Below are 19,532 nucleotides of genomic sequence, written 5' to 3' on the forward strand. Positions count from 1 at the left end.
ATGCAAAAACCACACATACATGTTGGGTTGTCAATTGTTGTTGTTTATTCTTTCCAATGATAAATAAAACTTCACTCAAAAAGTGTTTCTTCTTTTTTTAATTTAAAATCATTGCTTTCAGGTAACTTCCTTCTGGCCTGTTCGTGTATTTACAGCGGACTCTTTCAACATCCGAGCCAGGAATTAGCTTTCTCAACTGCGACAACAAGTTTCTGGGTGTAGTCGTATTTGTAGACTTGTGGTCCGAGAAAAAAGTAGATGAAACCTGGAAGATGAAAAAAAATAATCTGACAATTGAGAAGCAAACAAAGTGATTCACATATTTCATATTGTGCCCTCTGGAATGCTGTTTTTAATATCAGGTGATCATGATGATGATGATGATGAGCATATTTTCTCCACTGTTGCATGCAGTTAAAATTACAGTATATTGCGTGAAGGACTTTAATTATTAAATTATACAGTTTAAATGATAGAGGAGAATGCTCTGTAAAAACTACACTGCATGTAAATCAGCATGCCTGTGCTACTAATAGCAATGCAACTCGCAAAAGCCCTTAAAGCTACAGACAGAAATATACTGCCAGCTGAACAGAAAGAAGATTACTGCACTTTTCCAGCAACACCCAGTAGTATATTTTTAGTCTTTTGCATTTTCCTCCATCTCTATGTTTTGCTGTAAATACATTCGTAGCTTCCATCAGCTGCAAATATACAACATACAGGGAAACAATGACAATGTTTTTCTCACCATCTTTATAAACAGCGGCATTTATTGTCGAGTTGATTCCTGGGAAATCCTCGCTGATGTACTTTGGATAACCAAAGTCCATAACCCTTCGGTTTTCATTGTAACTGAGAAGAAAAAAGAAAAGCTGTGACCCAGGAGCACCTGCTTGTTCTACAAAACTAATACACAAAGTTTGTGTTGGGCTGTAACTTTATGATCACATCATCAAACCTCAGAGGTCACACTGAGGCCTGTGAGCTCTGCGTGAGGTCAGACTGAGGAACTGTTACAGTCAGATGTGAGTAAACTTTTTCAATGTCCAGGTCCATATGAAACAGTGCTGTGTGAATCAGCTCTACACTTTTTTATTAACAGAACACAATTTGGAAATAAGATGTAATTTACAGTGCATCCGGAAAGTATTCACAGCGCTTCACTTTTTCCACATTTTGTTATGTTACAGCCTTATTCCAAAATGGATTAAATTCATTTTTTTCCTCAAAATTCTACACATAATAACCTATAATGACAAAGTGAAAAAAGTTTGTTTAAAATTTTTGCAAATTTATAAAAAATAAAGAACGGAAATATGTACATAAGTATTCACACCCTTTGCTCAATACTTTCTTGAAGCACCTTTGGCAGCAATTACAGCCTCAAGTCTTTTTGAGTATGATGCTACAAGCTTGGCACACCTATTTTTGGGCCATCAGGTTGGATGGGGACCATCGGTGCACAGCCATTTTCAGATCTCTCCAGAGATGATCAATCGGGTTCAAGTCTGGGCTCTGGCTTGGCCACTCAAGGACATTCACAGAGTTGTCCCGAAGCCTTGTTATCTTGGCTGTGTGCTTAGGGCCGTTGTCCTGTTGGAAGATGAACCTGCGCCCCAGTCTGAGGTCCAGAGCGCTCTGGATGTCTCTGTACATTGCTGCATTCATCTTTCCCTCGATCCTGACTAGTCTCCCAGTTCCTGCCACTGAAAAACATCCCCACAGCATGATGCTGCCACCACCATTTCAACCACGTTCAATCTTTGTTTCATCAGACCAGAGAATTTTATTTCTCATGGTCTGAGAGTCCTTCAGGTGCCTTTTGGCAAACTCCAGGTGGGCTGTCATGTGCCTTTTACTGAGGAGTGGCGTCCGTCTGGCCACTCTACCATACAGGCCTGATTGGTGGAGTGCTGCAGAGATGGTTGTCCTTCTGGAAGGTTCTCCTCTCTTCACAGTGCAACGCTGGAGCTCTGTCAGAGTGACCATCGGGTTCTTGGTCACCTCCCTGACTGAGGCCCTTCTCCCCCGATCGCTCAGTTTGGCCGTCTGGCCAGCTCTAGGAAGAGTCCTGGTGGTTCCAAACTTCTTCTATTGACGGATGATGGAGGCCACTGTGCTCATTGGGACCTTCAATGCTTGTACCCTTCCCCAGATCTGTGCCTCGATACAATCCTGTCTCGGAGGTCTACAGACTTCATGGCTTGGTTTGTGCTCTGACATGCATTGTCAACTGTCGGACCTTATATAGACAGACAGGTGTGTGCCTTTCCAAATCCTGTCCAATCAACTGAATTCACCACAAGTGGACTCCAATCAAGTTATAGAAACATCTCAAGGATGATCAGTGGATACAGGATGCACCTGAGCTCAATTTTGAGTGTCATGGCAAAGGCTGTGAATACTTATGTACATCTGATTTTTTCACTTTTTATTTTTAATAAATTAGCAAAAATTTCAAAAAGTCTTTTTTCACGTTATCATTATGGGGTATTGTGTGTAGAATTTTGAGGGGAAAATTAAATTAATCCATTTTGGAATAAGGCTGTAACATAACAAAATGTGGAAAAAGTGAAGCGCTGTGAATACTTTCCGGATGCACTGTAGGTTCAAATGAGGAGTGCAACCTGATTCAACAATTACTTCTGCTAAGGAGATTATGTTTTCACCCCTGTCCTTTTGTTTGTTTGTTACTTTACACATAAACTACGGAACAGATCATCACAAACCTTGGTGGAAGGGTGTGATATTGGTCAGAGAAAATCCCAATCTCAATTTTGGCTCGGATCCAGATCCAGGAATCCTTTTTTTTTTCTTTAACATGCAAGATAGGAATTTTTTTACATTTTCATCTGAAAATGTATGGATCAGGATGAAAAAATGTGGCTATTTAGGGAACTGATATTTATTATTGTGTCAAATTTCATGCAGCTTGGTTAAATTTAAGAGGACTATTTGGCCTTGGCGGTGGTTTACACAAGACATCCTTGTACTTGCAGTGCATAATAAAGGTAAGCAGTTTGGCTTACAATAACTTCACATAATTAGAAACAGCCAACCAAACTCCCTGCTGTGTTAAACGTCCATTCATTCAAACTTAATCTATATTGCCTATCCTTTGAGGGTTGCATGATGCTAGCTGGAGCCAATCCCAGCTGACATTGGGCGAGAGGCGGCATATCGCAGGGCGAACATACAGAGACAAACAACAACCATTCACACTCACATTTACACCATACGTATAATTTAGAGTCTCCAATAAACCTAACCCCAACCTGCATGTCTGTGGGAGGAAGCCAGAGTAGCCTGAGAAAACCCACTCACACAATGGGTAAACATGTACACTCCACACAGAAAAAACCCAACTTCCTGCTTTGAGGCAGCAGTGCTAACCACCTGTTGAGTGAATACAAATTTTGAATATTTGTATCTGTGTTGTTGTTGATTTGTTGCCTTACCTCCAGTAGATGTCATGCATGAAGAAGAGTGTGCGTCCTGTTTTCACTAGGTGCACCGCTGCGTCAACTTCCTGCACCCAGACTGGAAATCCAAAGTGGCTGAGTGCTCTGGCCTTCCCCTTCACAAGAGAACCTTTCACTGTCCAGAAGATGGACTCTGTCGACGGATTAATATCAATGGAAGTATTAGATTCCTCCTTAAATAAAATGTTGCATTGTTTACTTTCCAGTTATGGTTACATTTATTTATTCCACTGTTACACAGGCTCTTACTAATTTGATGACTGTCCAAATGATTCTACCTTCAGATCGAGAATGAAATGTGCATTTAGAGCTCTTGGATAAATACTAGTTTGATTGGAATAAGAGGATAAAAGCTGTGTTTCAATTCAAGGGCCGTCTCGTGTTATTGACGACCCAGTCTATGCGGCCGAGGAAGGATGCAGACGGTCTGGTCTTGTTATTGCACTACCAGCTTGACCCGCCCTTACACCTGTTGTTGAAAAGATGTTTGTTTTTTTGTATTGTGAGCTGTTCAGTTGATATTTAAAACAAATATTATAATATAGATAATATTATTAATATTACTAATAATGACTTGCCTCACTTGCCATTACCTCTTTGAATTTTTTTTGCCACAGAAGCAAAAAATAAATAATGGGACATGTCGGGCTGGGACGGATCCACCTGGTGGAGCCTCCATTGCCCTGGGGTAGAAGGACGCATCCCCATTTTGGGCAGCCTTCGAATTAATACAGTCTAGTGCGAGGGTGTGAAGCAATCGCTCTTCAAATGCGGTCTACGAAGGATGCAGCCCCTGAATTGAGACACAGTTGTTGTGATTGATGCCGTTTATGTTCAACACTGAAGTAAAGATAGTTACCATGAATAAGATAAGCAGTGGATCTGCGAGGTACCCAGAAAGCAGCATCGATGCTCGTTTCAATCTTGGGCATAAAGTTGCTGATGGGACCTTCTTTGATGTCGTACTGTTCGTTGTGTTTAATCCAGAGATATCTTGTGGGGTGAAAAAATGTCAGTAAGGTAAACACATATCTTGATTATTGTATTTTTCAAAATATATTAAAATCAAGATTTCTAAATTCGCTTTTGTGTCAAACACTGTTAAATAAAATGAGATATGTACTTTTTAAGATAAATGCATTACCTATACCCTTACCTTTTATAAATTGTAATTGCAAATTGTGATTTGTGAATATTGGCTATACAAATAAAATTGGATTGATTGATTGAATAAATCTACACTCTGATGTGTCAGAAATTGTTGTTTTCATTTTCTTTAGAATAGAATACACATATTGTCTTCTTGTCGTTGAAATAAAAAAATCATGCACATACCTTTCTCTGAAAAAGAAGGTGGCGTCCCCGAGAGTGGACACTGCGTCAAAGGTCATGTCTGGAGCACATTTGTTCTGCAGGAGTCGAGGGAACAGAGATCCTGACATCCACTGGTTATACTGAGAGCTCCAGTCGTACCTCGGAAAGTGACTCTGACGACCTCGGGCTCGGCCTAACGTACATCAGCACACACTTATGTATCAGGTTCCACTTCGGAGGAAATACAAAGTGAAATACACAGTAACTATAATAGCTGTATCAGTGTTCGGGTTAGGGTTGGGTTGTTAATCAATCGGTGGATAAATCAAAACTCTTTACTGTAAAGTGCGTTGATATTTGCTACATCTTCTCTGGATAGGAGGTTGGCAGGATGGGGGGACTTGTAGGTCGGGTACATCAGTGAGTCTGGGTTTCTGGAGTGCTTTAGTCCCAAAGCGTGGCCAAATTCATGTGCAGCTACCACGAAAAGATTAAAGCCTGCAAAAGAAAAAAATGCACTGAACATGCGGCTGTGGCTCAGGCGGTTCGATCCCAGTCTCCCCCATTCTGCTTGCCGAAGTGTCCTTGGGCAATATACTGAACGCCAAATTGCCCCTGATGGCTGACTGTATGAAAGAGAAAGTGCTGCACATAGATGCACTGTATGAAACGATGCTGTAAAGCGCTTTGAGTGGTCATCAAGACTAGAAAAGCACAATAACATTTTAAGAAATATGCAATATACAGTTCTTTTAGCATGAACGTGTTGGTGTGATTCAGTTCGGCACCTGTTCCTCCTGCAGTCCAGTGCTCATCATCGTCAAAGTGGGTGTCGCCCCCAACACCCGACCCTGGACCGAAGGCATGAGCCAGCGTGCCTCTGGGTCCGTCGAATGGATACAAGTCCCCATGCGCTTCATGATATAAACCAGGTCACACATGAAACACAGAAACCACAGAGAAAAACATTTTGTTCCATGACACTGGAAAATTACAGTCCTCTGCTCGCCTCATCTGAAAGATTCTTTCATGTTCAGCAGCCAAGTGCGTGATGATGCTGCCTCGGTGAGCCGCTTAATTACTACTCAGGTTCTCCTTTTAACTGTCATTCGATATTTACATGCAAAAGATATGCATATTTCTGTATGTGAGCACGGGTCAAACTGCCCAGTGCACTCTCAGGCATCAAGACAAACCCACCGTAGGTCACAAACTCCACCATGATGTCAGCGTTGCGGGTGTGCGACCTTACAAACGTCAGGCCGCTGGCTCTGGCCCAGACGCTGAACGCTGACTCAACCAGAGAGTCCACAGTGCTACGAGGCAAATCCCTGGTGTACCTGCCGATGCTGCAAAGTAAATGTGTCATTCTGTTGGTTCATATGAAGATCAGGACACGTATATATCAAATCTGATGACGACAGTAGCCATGTTGCTTATGTTCTCTTCAATTACACTTTTGTGCTACATGTAATCGTGGATTTTTTAGTCAGTGTTATATAAGTTCAAGCTTGTATCCTGAACCTGGCACTAACGATCCCATTATAAATTTACGAGTCCCAAACATAAAATCTGTTTAAAATGTTTTGGAACAGAAACTTTTCCCTTTTTCTGCCAAAAGTTTAATTGCCTGCTTTCTCAAATTGTTTCCCACATATTTGGCGTGGTTTGCATTTTTGGGAACAATCATTTTTTTGTTTCAAGTTCAGTCTAGGTCAGACATGCCTTTTTCTTCAGTGATAACTCTATTGCAGTTTTGTCTTACTACACATCATTAAAAGGCCACATAGATACCTGTAGGTGATGACGTTCTTGTTCCATCGTGTTGTCTGAATGTGGCTGTACTCCTCCACATCTGGAACGCCACACCGAGGGCTCTTCATCACCTCCACGGTGTCTACGTCCAGCACACCCGTCACATTGAGCCCAAAGAACATCTGCATGTCTTTCACTTTGGAGGTGAAGGTGGGCCCACTCCGCTTCATGCGCCCCAGGGGCTCTTTCTGCAGGTTGTAATACTGCTGAAGGTATTCCTATGAGTGGATTTGAAAATCCACATCAGTTATCACTTTGCACTAAAGAGCCAGGCAAATGAAAGGGCCCTGTATCCATCAGATTGCACATTTCGTTGATTCATTTCTACATGAATGAATCTACAGCCTTTGGGTGATCATCTATAAATTACACCTTCTCTAATCACAGTAACAAAAAGTAAACTGACTTAAGCCTTAGCGAGTAACAATGGTAATCAATCCTCATGCTGGTTGTCTTCTACGACTCTTTTCTTCCAAAAAAAACCAGAACAAAATTATATCATTCTGGATGAGACGATGCTAAAAGAATCTGCAAAAGCATACAATGCAACATCTTCGAGGACTCAGAGGGCAGTGCAGAGACTTACCTCCGCCCCCCACCCACACAAAGACAAAAGAAATTAAAAAAATATCTCAACATCCATCGAGCACAGGAGAGAACGGCTCCGTGCATCGCAGTTAACCCCAGCAGAAGAGACGCTTTGAAACTGCCGTGATTTGGGGAATTGTACAAGAGATTAAATCACATGCAGTCCAATCGTCAAACATTTGTCATGCAGCTCATGCAATTATGCACTTACTGTGGCCAGCTTCAAGTCAACCTGTGGTTCTGCGGAGGGAGAGCTCAATGCCTCCGGGATAGATGTGGGCGCCGTAAAACATGGACGGGGCAGCAGAAGGACCAGGACACAGCAGGGGAGCAGCATGACATGCATTTCACAGACGTAACACTACATGGATTGTAGTGGCCGAGGTTTAAACACATGGAGATGGGAGTTCTGGTTAATGAGAAAGCCTTTTAAATGGTTATTGTGACTCATGCCAGTTGCAAATCCAAGGAAAGCCTCAAAGAGTACTATGGAATTAGGGAGGGGTTTGGAGACAACCAAGGACAGCACCAAAAAAAAGTGACGTTCAATGAGTTTTTTTGACTTGCCTACTGCAATGGTGACTGGAACGAATGAGGAGCATAGTTCCATTTTCAACATCTTAAATTCAGTTAAATTAGTTAAATTGAATGCAAATTTAGGCCTGAAATCAGTTGTTGTGATGTTAATGTGACGAGACGAACACATATTTTCTTTTTACATTTTTCAAGCAGGGAAATTACAACACGAGACAAGAGGCAGCAGAAAACGAATCATTCTGCTCTATGTGTGTGCTTGGTAAAAAAATGTAGATTTTTCCATGATTAAAAACCAAGCAGCTCGGATAATGAGTCAATGATTTCCGCAGTCTAACTCCCTCCAGACTTGAGCAACACAATCAGCTGGGTGGCACTTCTCTGTCCCACGCATTCTGCAGGCTCTCCCGAAATAACGCCATCCAAGCCCATTCTCGTCCCGATTTAGCAAACACACGTGAGACCTTCCGATGAGACAGTTTGCTGTAAATTGCAGGGGTTGATTTAAGGCCCTAGAAAAAAAAAAAGAAAAAATGGCCGTCAGCCAGGACACCGAGACTGGCAAGGGTGGTGCTGTGCTAAATTCAAGCTGCAATTATGGTTGATTGGTCATTGTGGGGCTTTATAGGAGCGACGGCATTCCTCTGCGGGGCCAACGTGAGCCGGTTTTCAGGAAATGTTGCACTCTTTCGCAGAACGACTTGAAGAATTTATGTCATTCTGGTTTTATGGTCCGAGTACAGACGAGGTAATGAAGTAATTTCAAGCCGGGATGATGAGTGAGAGTTTAGTTTAGATCTGCAGGATTACAAGCGGGGGGGAAGACCGCTCTGGCAGAATTAGACCTACGGGAACACCTCAGTTTACCAAACACACAATTTCCCACTGTAAATGTACCAGAGAGGCAACTTAAGATCAGATCTGTCTCTGGAACAATGTACTTCAAGACAATGAACATCTTTAAAGTACCTAAAGGACTCAGGCAGCGACTATGAGGCAAAATGACATGAGAAAACTAGAGTTCATTTATTTATAATGCTAAACCAAAGAATGCTATCAATAGCAATAATCAATGATATCAAATCAATAATATATCAACTTCATTTCATGGTTCACTCAGAAAAATTCGATCTCAACCATCAAACCTGAAAATCCAACATTTCTTGTTGTATCGTGTTTTTCAGTTAAACACAATCACACCAATCTCACAAAACACTGCTCTTATTTTGAAATCTTCTTTCCAGCTCATTTCTATCAGAATCATCACAAATATTGCATGATGTTTTCTGTTAAAAAGGCACATCCACTGTTTAAACATAAACTCTAACAATAAATTAAACCAAACTGAAACACGTGACGGTGCCTTTAAAGCCATCAGGTGTAGACTTTAAAAATATCTGACTTTGGCTCCTCCTAGTGGTACAATCAAAAAGTGACTGTGGCAGACTGAAGTGTTTTACCTCCCTACTCCTCCACATCTGACCTGGATGAGAGTAAATGCAATTTATCTGTTTACGACTACAAAGAATGTCCAAAATATTGTTATCATATAGTTTGGATGTATGACCTTGTTAAACTGTTGCACATGTGCACAATCTGCTCGGTAGTTGTGTGTGGATTTGAACATGCATTTGGGAGCACCCACAGTTATGCATAAATCATTGTGTGAATTTGTAAATCTTATTCATGGCCTGTAGATCATTGTATACACATTATTAGCATTTTCAGTAAATGTTCTCTGAGAAGACACTTTACTATAGTTCTGCAATTCATATTTTGGGTGTAGGAATATTTTCTCAGCTATAACGTACAGACAGATTTAGTGGCCACTACAAAAGATAGACAGAAAAACAAATATGGAAGACTTGCAAACTAATAGATAATACAAGATAGCAAATAAGTCTGAATATGATTTTTTTTGTAAGGATCATTTATATAGGCCCCTTTGATGATGAGTGGGAAAATCTGACATTAGATGATAGACCAAAGCCATTTGTGAGCTCCCTCTCCTGAATAGTCTCCTGTTAGAGCCTCTGCTGCCCCCTTGTGGCAGCTCTTCACCATGTGTCTTTTCTAAAAATGGGCCTGATCTTACCTGTCTCCAGTCACTGATGTTTACGTACTTTATTTGTGAACTTCCCATGTGTTCAGATTAAATAGATCTCAATGGTGCACTGTACAGTGTCGGATTTTGCTGGCATCCCTGTAATCTAAATTGTTCCTTCACTGTAGGCTGGAGCTGTCTCATGGGCGTTTCACTGGTCAGGTCCATTGTGGTATTACATATCATTTTCATAGGCTCACACAGTGCTCCATAGTTGCTAGGATGTGAAATACAATCACGTCTGGAGCTATATTGTATTACAAAGGAATTATTTCCCCTCAGTATGTTGCCAGCACTTATGTTAATATGTAATACTGTGTTTTATGATCCAGAGGCTCTATAGTCCGTATTCTGCCTCATTGAAGTCTTTTGAGCTAAATAACACCACAGTGACTTTTGCGTCTCCTGACACACATTCACACAGCAGCTGCCCACTATCTCACTGAATATGATGATATTTAGCAAATTCCACTTCTGAAGCGATGATGAAGCAAGGCTACTTATGCATTCAATGGAAACAGACATAATTGTTCAAACAATTTATGATATATCCCTCATTGTAAATCATTTGAATGTAGACGAGATGAGTGTAAAAAGTGTGAATATTAAAAGGAAAATAGTTGAATCGTCTCTTAAAATGAGGTAATTTGAAAAAAAAAACACCATTTCTTGTTTTGCTTCTCCAAGAGGACTTTTATTATGAAGCTTGTCTGATGTAGAAACAAGAAAAATTCTGTTAATAACCAGCCAAATCAATACTGCTGTACAGAATAAAGGTTAAAGTGTAGATTTGTACATTCGCAGGGGGATCAAAAGTAGGAAAGCTTCATAACTGGGTCACTACAATGGATATGTTCAGGTTTTTTCAACAAACTGTACAGAATTGACTGTAGAATCACAAAGAGTGTGCTTGTGCCCTCTAGTGAGTCATCATGGTCAGCAGTTCAACTGGGTGCTTGTGTATCATTATTGCACACAAACTATCTAACACTCAGAATTAGTTGCTGTCTTTTTTGTAATTCAATTTTCTATTGTGTTTTTAAAAAACACCCATGCACAAAACACGTAAGAGTAGAGATCGCTTAATTACTATCACTATCTTTAAGACTAAAACGCTCAAAGAGCAAGCTGAGCTACATCAGTTAGAGATGTTGATAAAATATACTGCAAACAGCAGATTATACCCAGGACATTTCATTATCCAGGCAACATCCACATCATACATGTTATACCCCAGCACAGGTCCTCTCCCACAGATCATTAAAAGTAACCTTCTTCCAAATATTAACTGATCATTTCCCCACTCTCAGCTATTGAGAATGTTATAGCATGTTAAGTATGATTGTACTATATATGAAAGGACGATGGCTATGACCACACCATAAAGAAATGACTGCAGATTCTAAAACATGAACATTTATGGATCTGGTCTCAATACAAATACAATTATTTCCCCAGTAGAAACCAAGTGGAACTAAACCAGCATCTTATGTGAAAGGTATGAAAGCAGTTTCAGATAAGGGTATAAATCATTGCTTCCACAGCAGATCTGTTGATCTCAGAACGTCCAGACACAGCAGGATGGTCGTGTGGTCCCTCAACAAACCCTGTCCCATGTCCCATACCTAAAGAGTATGACCAAGCAGCACAACAGTGACAATTTAGAAAGTGAATGATTTCCTGACAAGTAGTGGGCAGCTGCTTCACGCCAGTTTCAACAACCAAACCAAAAACAGGCTTTGGGTTGGACATCATTAAAGTGCTGATCTGTGTGGAGAACGACCAAAGAGGGAATCAAGACAACAACCCACAAAGTGGCAGAGTCATGCTCCAGCAAAGACATCCGCCACTTTCCTGTTGGCTGAGGGAGGTAGAGAAGCTCTGTACTCATTTGTAGTAGGTTTGTTCACATTGGAAAGGCAATAAACAAAAATACACTCAATCTTTGACGTTGTTGTGAATGGTCATCCACAAAGGAAATGTAGAAGGATCATAGCAGAAGAAATGTAACCAAATAGTGGTGAATAAAAATCTGATTTAAATGAGTTTTGTGTCTCTTAAAAATGTTACATCATATGCACTGTGTCAATTCATTTGTATAAGACATTTAAGTACGTTGAGATTTTTGTATACCAACAAGTAAAACTGTAGACCCAGAAGCACAAACCTTCACCAAGGCCCAAAAGTCCCTTTAAATTCAACAAAGCTGCACCATATTACACACTCACATTATTCCCATAAACATGACACATTTGTTTTCATGCAGTTATTCTGAGAAATCAACACAAATGTTGAAAAACACCTCATCTCACTATGTTAAAGAAGGTGAAGACATATCCTGGATCAGCATCTGCACCAAAATTGAATGTGTTCTTATGTGACCCATAACCCAGCCTTGTGTTTGTGGCAATCTGTCCAGTAGCTTCTGTGTAATCTTGCTTACAAACAAACATACAAACAAATGGACAGGAAACATCAAGTGTCTAGCTAGTCTAATGTGAAAACTTTTGTGTATAGAATGAGGCGAGGGCCCAAATGCAGATGCCAAACCAGCACAGACCAATGAGCAGTCTATGTTCAGACTCACGAGTAGGTCAACAGGCCGACATTAGAATCCAAAACCTTGGAAGGCAAAGTCAAAACATTTAAGTTTAACCAACTTAAATATTGGTAAAACACATGATGATGATGATGATGATGATGATGATGATGATGATGATGATGATAATGATGATGATGATGATGATGATGATGATGATGATGATGATGATGATGATGCAAAATACTGGAGAACTCACAAACACACTGAGACAGAACAAAGAAACACAGAGAATAAATACTCCAATTTGACAAGCCACAGGTGAAGATAATGAAGGCGGAGCTCGTCGTCATCAAAGACAGGAAGCAAATGAAGAGGGACACACAAGTTTCCAAATAAAACAGGAAATAATAAACAATAATTGCAAACATAGTTCCAAATATACAAAACCAGTCCAAACACAAGGAGATTATCAGCCTGACAGGTTTGAGTCTTTGAGTCTTCAGATGCCATAATGTAGACACAACACAATCTTTAGGAACTTTAACTGTCTGTATACAACAACTGGATCACAACACACACACTTGGTGTGTGTGTGTGTGTGTGTGTGTGTGTGTGTGTGTGTGTGTGTGTGTGTGTGTGTGTGTGTGTGTCAGTGACCATTTTAAAATAGCATAAAAAATCCCCCATACTGCCAACTTCCCCCGGTCATGAGTCAGGAGCACCGTGCCCACCACTGTCTAAACCTTGATGATGTTACACCTAAAATATTTGTCAACACAGGATGGTGAAGTTTTTGGATACAAAGTTTGTTACACGTTACACGCACACATCACTAATATCTGTGATGTTTGTATAGAGACTTAAAATCATAAACAAATGTATTATATACAACAATTAACATATTTCTATTTGTCAAGAGCAAAGTGTAGCAGTAATTAAAAGTTTTTAATCCACACATCGCTAACACTGTATCTAGGAATCCTTATTTAACCCTGACTACAGCAATGCCTGTTCTGGACCTGTCTGCTGTCTTGTTCTGTGTCATTAGTGAGTCCTCCTCAGTTCTACAATATGCTGTCACTATTTATTGTTTGTGTGCTGGACTTTGTGTTTATCATACCATGTTTATTTGTACTGAAGATTTTATAGTCAATGCTTCAATTTAATAAAGCATAATTTTCTTTATTACTGTTCACATGTGTGGTTTATATATGAGTTTGAATGATTTACTTAACTGCTGTTATTTTTTCAAATTGCATGTCAGCTATTTCAGATGTCTGTTAAGCAATCGACACAATCTTCAGACCCAAGTTCACAAATTTTCAAATGAATAGCTCTGTAATTCAGATCAATATAAAGCATCGCAGCGACAAAACAAACATTTTGCTGGTGCTTTGACGACTTGGCGAAAAGGAAGTGATTCTATGAATGTTGCCGCCATGATGAAGAATCTGTACCTGTCACAGGTCAGTCTGTCTATGTCGGTGTCAGTTTGATATGGTGAAATAAAAAATATATAAATATAAAAATGATGCACTGCTGTAGTTTATCGGAGGATATAGAAGAGGAAGAAGCTCATCCCGGTCCACAGACTGACTGTTAGCACGCTGCCTCCCCCTCACTGACTTAATACAGTGTCTGATTTCTCTGGCAGCGCAGCAGCCTGCTACTTAGACTGCAAAACGTGACACGGACAGTCTCATACTAATCAAAACATTGTCATCATGTTATTATGAGACATATTTCCAAAGGTATGCTGATAAAGACTAGTATCATGACACTGTCAAATTGTCCTGTCAATTCTTTGGCATGTAATTGTCGTCAGGGCAGCGATGTTAAGTTGAACTGTTTCCAGATGTGTAAACAATACCATTATGTGATTTACTTGATTCAAGGTAAGTGCAGAAACATTTGTAAAAGTACTGTCCTAGGGGTCTCTGAGCAGAGTCTTCTCTCAGCGTGTGGAAGTGAAGGAATTCCAGTGATGTGTCAGGAGGTAATAATTATACAGCATTGTTGTCAGACACAGACAGTGATGGAGTAGACGCAGTAATAAGAAGCATGTCTTCACCTGCCTTGTCTCCACTGACTGATTCAAAACCCACTCAGCAAATCTCTGGAGCAATACTGTCAGGTTCTATATATATATATATATGTATTATATATATATATAGAGCTGGTTTTAATTATATATATGGATGGATGGATAGATGGGTAGATGGATAATTGGGTAGATAGATAAGATAGATAAGATAGATAGATAGATGGATGGATAGAGATAGATGCAGGTATTGGGGGGGGGGGGGGGGGGGGGGGGGGGGGGGATTTGAGATGACCACAGTCATATACAACATAGCCCCAAGTGGAAATCACATGTTTTAGATTTCATGTTTTCATCTTCTCCTTATTTACTCTGATGTGTGTCTGTTAGTCACGTCTCCTAAAACGTCTTCACCTAAAATAACAAGACACAGAATCACTATCATGAGACAAGCAGCAGCATGAAAGTATTCCCAAAATCCCCCACTTTTTTCGCATAGAGCAGCATTTATTTTCTTTCTTAACCTAAAGAAGTTTGGCGGATCAGTAATGATGCGACATCACATATTAAACCTGACCTGTTGACTCTTGTGAATCTGCTGACAGGAAAAAAAGACTCCTAGTTGTTTTTGCCTCTTGGACGTTTTCAGTGAATATGTTGGCAAACTCCTCAAGTCATTGCAATTTGGCAAAATGTTTCATCAAAGCATTTCAAATGGGGTCAAAGGAGAACACTCAAACCACAGTCACTGCACATTTTACACATACAAGCACATTCTCGACGGCTGCATGCAGGAGGAAGTGGCTAGGTGCTTTTACATGAATCACTGGGACCCTTTGAGAGAAGAAAAAACAGTGTTCCCAAAACACTATAAATACCCTTTAGTGCTTCTTGAGCCCAATGAGTGCTTAGGACAACACAAAGACAGCAACAATGATAGCTTTGCTGCTGCTGCTGGCGCTGGTCGCTCACACCTCTGCACTGCCTCTGCCGTCTGAGAACAAAGACAACTGGCTTCAAGCAGAGGTAAGATCTGACATCTTGTAAACTGGCTTTAAATGGTTTATTTAATGTAATCATGACAAGAATCATCACAGTGCTCACGATCTAAGATGGAGCACTTTTCATGCCTCTGTGATTTTTCTCTTTGAAATAGAAATACCTCCGTCGCTTCTATGGTCTTCCAGCCGGTCTTCAGGGGAGACAGGGGACATCAGGCGCCTTCAAGACCAAGATCAAGGAGATGCAGAGTTTCTTCAAACTCAAGGTGACCCGATGAGGGAAATAACTAATTTTACCTGTATTTAGGGAGGAAAGTTTCTCTTGGAAGTCGTACACTTAAAAGAAAAAATACTTTCAAGTGATGAAGGTTTTCTATTCATTAATTATGTTAATGCTATAAAACGCTCTTATCGAAAATGACTTACTTATTTATGGTGTTCATTTCCAGGTGACAGGGAATCTGGATGACAACACGCTGGAGTTTATGAATCTGCCCCGATGTGGCGTCCCGGACATCGGGGAGTACAACCACTTCCCTCGAGACCTCAAATGGCAAAATAACAACGTCACATTCAGGTTGGCATTAAAAATTACCTCCACCAAGGAAGTTCATGTTTTTGTCTGTGTTTGTTTGTTATTTAGCAGGATTAAGAAACTTTACTGATTTACTTTTCATATTCACTTTTCTTAACTTGTCCCCTGATGTTTCAGGATCCTGAATTACACACCAGATCTGACGAAGTCTGACGTTGACAGAGCCATTCGCACTGCGCTGAACGTTTGGTCTGATGTCACGCCTCTGACCTTCAAGAAGCTGCAGAATGGCATCGCTGACATTATGATCAGTTTTGGGTCAAAAGGTACAAAAAACCAAAAGCATTAATTTTGATATATGGTAAGCATGCTTGACTTTGGCTGAAAGGGTAATTACATGCTCTAAAGGGGAGACTGTGCACATTCTGCTCAGTGTATTTAAACCGACACCTGAATCCTGCAGAGCATGGAGACTACAACCCTTTTGATGGGCCTGATGGTCTGCTGGCTCACGCCTACCCACCGGGCCAAGGCATCGGAGGAGACACTCACTTTGATGAGGATGAACACTGGACCAAAGATTCATCCGGTAAGACTCAGGCGCACGGTCGACATTAAACACCACTTATCTGAACAATATAATGGACTGGATATCTTTTCTCCACAGCCTACAACCTGTTTATAGTGGCAGCCCACGAGTTGGGCCACGCCCTCGGTATGTCCCACTCCACAGACGCCGGTGCCCTGATGTATCCCATCTATTCCTACAGCACAGGCTTCGTTCTGGCTGAGGATGACATCGAAGGCATTCAAGCTCTCTACGGTGATTCAGACAAATCTCACCTATGAATGCTTTTCATAACATCATGGAAACATTACTGTGAACGGTGCATTAATGCCAGATGTTCAATCTCAGGTCCAAACCCAGACCAAAAGAAGGTGAAGCCAAAGCCTGATGCACCAGATAAGTGTGACCCCATGTTGAGTTTTGATGCTACCACAGAACTCAGGGGGGAGACCATCATCTTCAAAGACAGGTACACTGACACTAATGATGGTTCACACACACAAAGTCATACCTGAACTTCAGATCTTTATCATCAATGAAGAGACTTAAAACCTGTGATCCCTAAACACCACGTGTCCACGTTCAACCCAAAATCCACACCTTTAAATTCACTATATATCTTTATTGAGATTTATTCAATTAAATTTTTTAATTAAATTTTATTTGTGTAATCATAACATACATTAAAGAGAGAGAGAGAGCAAACTATTTTAGGGAATCAATTTTAATATTGTCGATTAGTTCATCAGTTCATATTATACATTATTCAATTTCATTTGTATAGCACCAAATCATAATATACATTATCTCAAGGTACTTTACATAGTGAGGTCAAGACCTTTAAATCATAGATAAACCCAACAGCAGCACTTTGGCAACTGTGGAGAGATAAAACTCATCAACTGGAAGAGACTTTAGCACAACCAGACTCAATGTGGGCGACTGGTTGGGTTGAGGAGAAAAAAGGGGGAGAGGAGAGGTGGGTGGAAAAGAGGGGAGAGAAGAGAGAGAGACCACATTAACTTTATGCTTTATCTTGTTCCAGATTCTACTGGCGTCTCCATCCTCAGATGCCTGAGCCTGAACAGACTCTGATCCAGTTCACGTGGCCCTCCCTCCCCAACAAGGTGGACGCAGCTTACGAGAACCCAGAGAAGGACATGGTCATCATATTCAGTGGTGGGTGATGACCTCCACCAAGTAATGTTTTTGACTGTCAGTTAGCAGGATTACATTAAAACTACTGGACGGATTACCACGACACTTGGTGGCATTTCCCTTGACAATAATTCACGGATCTTGGTGAAAAACTGTGTGCAATTTGATGCAGATCCAGATAGAAATCCAGATGGAAAGATTTTAAATGTAGTTTCGTCAGGGGATTGTTGGGCCTTGGTGGAAGTATGTGCTCTACTGAGTGGAATTCTAGTTATTGTTGTTGTTTTATGCGCCATTGTTGTTACTTTATCTTCAACAGGGATCCGAATGTGGGCTTTGAACGGATACAACCTCGTGGATGGTTACCCCAAATACATCCACAAACTCGGCCTCCCCAAAACCGTGAGGAAAGTGGATGCGGCCGTTCACATCAAAGGCACGGGCAAGACTCTGCTCTTCACTGACGAGGAGTACTGGAGGTATGTACAGATTAATGTAAGAGTTGATAAACCTGCACAGTAAAGTATTCCTGGTGAACTATACCTGTTATTTTTCACCAACAGCTACGATGAAGCAACAGGCACCATGGACAGCGGCTACCCACGAATCATTGAGGACGATTTTCCTGGAATGGATGACGAGGTTGATGCTGCTCTTTATCAACACGGTACTGTGAAGCCTTTAATATCATATTTTCATCAATATACAAAAAGATTATTTTCCCTTTGTCTGTATTGAGTTTCTTTCTAACACTGCTCCCCCTCTGCTCTTCAGGATACTTGTATTTCTTCCATGGTCACGTGCAGTATGAATACAGCTACACCGCGAGGAAGGTCATACGCATCATGTGGACCAACTCCATTCTCAACTGCTGATGAGGCGGTGTGCGACTGGCCTACCATGGCATAGAAATATCGATAAATATAGCTGGCTATATGGCAAGAAACCAACACAACATACACAAACATTTAGAAATGTTGAAATGAGACATAGGAAGACGCAGTCCAGTGAATGAGCAGGGAAATGGACACGTGCAGGGAACACATGAAAATTCTTTATTTCCACTAGTGCTGGACATACGTCAGCTCATGTAAAGTGCCAGAAAGACTCCTGGAATATTAATTTTTTATGTATATTTCCTAATATTTCCTATTTATTTTACAAATCTATTTGTACAAAGGACGCCAGACAGTGGACAGGGTTCATCAGTGACTGTGGGTCTGGCTGATCTGACCTGTGAGGTCAATATTTGACCTTTTGTTACACTAATATATTATTATTTTTAACAGATAGAGCTCAGCAGGTGAATACAAACTGTACTTGTCCTGGGACTTTTGTAAGATAGGGGAAAGTGAATCTGTAACAATGACATCACTGTTAAAGAGCCTGTGTTGTCATTTGAAAGATTGAATTTGAAGTAGCACTGAAAGATTTCTGTGAATTTTATTGTCGGTAATTTCAAAAGTGTATATATAAATAAAAACGCTCCATGTGAAACTGAGTCAATATTCTTTCCAGCTACATCAGAGAATGCATATTTTCCTGTGTTTAATGTTTTCTGTGTACAGGGTATAAGTATGCGATCATAATTCAATTTGGTGATCAAATATGCTACTGCTAATAATAATATTAACCTTAATAATAGTCATAATTATTATAAAAAAATTTGTTAAATTTAACATCGGCCGTATTCTGGTAATGTAGGTACTATTTTTTTGTATAGGAAGTCAGATGGGTCATGGAGCCCTCATGGAAACTACAACCCCTGCAGAGGGTTGTTGGCATTTAATGGTTTTAAATAAGCCTAATTCATACTCTTAATTTATACTATTTTATAGCTAGATTTT

At 40.5% G+C, this 19,532-nt stretch overlaps 2 protein-coding genes across 2 annotated transcripts; one reads left to right on the top strand and one right to left on the bottom strand.

The window, feature by feature from the left end:
• Positions 1-133: 133 nt before the first annotated feature.
• On the bottom strand, positions 134-15,635 carry mmp20b (matrix metallopeptidase 20b (enamelysin)). The gene is made up of 10 exons (XM_034603389.1): positions 15,586-15,635; positions 6,594-6,832; positions 6,000-6,148; positions 5,588-5,713; positions 5,139-5,297; positions 4,821-4,992; positions 4,345-4,478; positions 3,462-3,618; positions 752-855; positions 134-265 (listed from the first exon to the last, which is right to left on the bottom strand). Exons 2-10 carry the CDS (start codon positions 6,782-6,784, stop codon positions 165-167), a joined length of 1,293 nt encoding a protein of 430 aa, XP_034459280.1. The 5' UTR covers positions 6,785-6,832; positions 15,586-15,635; the 3' UTR covers positions 134-164.
• On the top strand, positions 14,867-18,844 carry mmp13b (matrix metallopeptidase 13b). The gene is made up of 11 exons (XM_034603381.1): positions 14,867-15,449; positions 15,580-15,690; positions 15,874-16,001; positions 16,137-16,285; positions 16,423-16,548; positions 16,627-16,782; positions 16,876-16,996; positions 17,573-17,706; positions 18,005-18,164; positions 18,249-18,352; positions 18,460-18,844. Exons 1-11 carry the CDS (start codon positions 15,357-15,359, stop codon positions 18,558-18,560), a joined length of 1,383 nt encoding a protein of 460 aa, XP_034459272.1. The 5' UTR covers positions 14,867-15,356; the 3' UTR covers positions 18,561-18,844.
• The last annotated feature ends 688 nt before the right edge of the window (positions 18,845-19,532 follow it).

The sequence above is a fragment of the Hippoglossus hippoglossus genome, chromosome 13 (genome assembly GCF_009819705.1).
Source record: "Hippoglossus hippoglossus isolate fHipHip1 chromosome 13, fHipHip1.pri, whole genome shotgun sequence".
NCBI classification, from domain to species: Eukaryota; Metazoa; Chordata; class Actinopteri; order Pleuronectiformes; family Pleuronectidae; genus Hippoglossus; species Hippoglossus hippoglossus.

What these genes read in the sequence shown, in the direction of transcription:
- mmp20b (XM_034603389.1), bottom strand. Translation starts at nt 6,784, where the DNA reads ATGAAGCGGAGTGGGCCCACCTTCACCTCCAAAGTGAAAGACATGCAG. An exon ending in CTGGACTGCAGGAGGAACAG is followed by an intron (nt 5,298 to 5,587) that starts GTGCCGAACTGA and finishes TTTCTTTTGCAG; the next exon opens with GCTTTAATCTTTTCGTGGTA. An exon ending in ATGCATGACATCTACTGGAG is followed by an intron (nt 856 to 3,461) that starts GTAAGGCAACAA and finishes TTTTCTTCTCAG; the next exon opens with TTACAATGAAAACCGAAGGG.
- mmp13b (XM_034603381.1), top strand. Translation starts at nt 15,357, where the DNA reads ATGATAGCTTTGCTGCTGCTGCTGGCGCTGGTCGCTCACACCTCTGCA. An exon ending in AATAACAACGTCACATTCAG is followed by an intron (nt 16,002 to 16,136) that starts GTTGGCATTAAA and finishes CTGATGTTTCAG; the next exon opens with GATCCTGAATTACACACCAG. An exon ending in CTGGACCAAAGATTCATCCG is followed by an intron (nt 16,549 to 16,626) that starts GTAAGACTCAGG and finishes TTTTCTCCACAG; the next exon opens with CCTACAACCTGTTTATAGTG.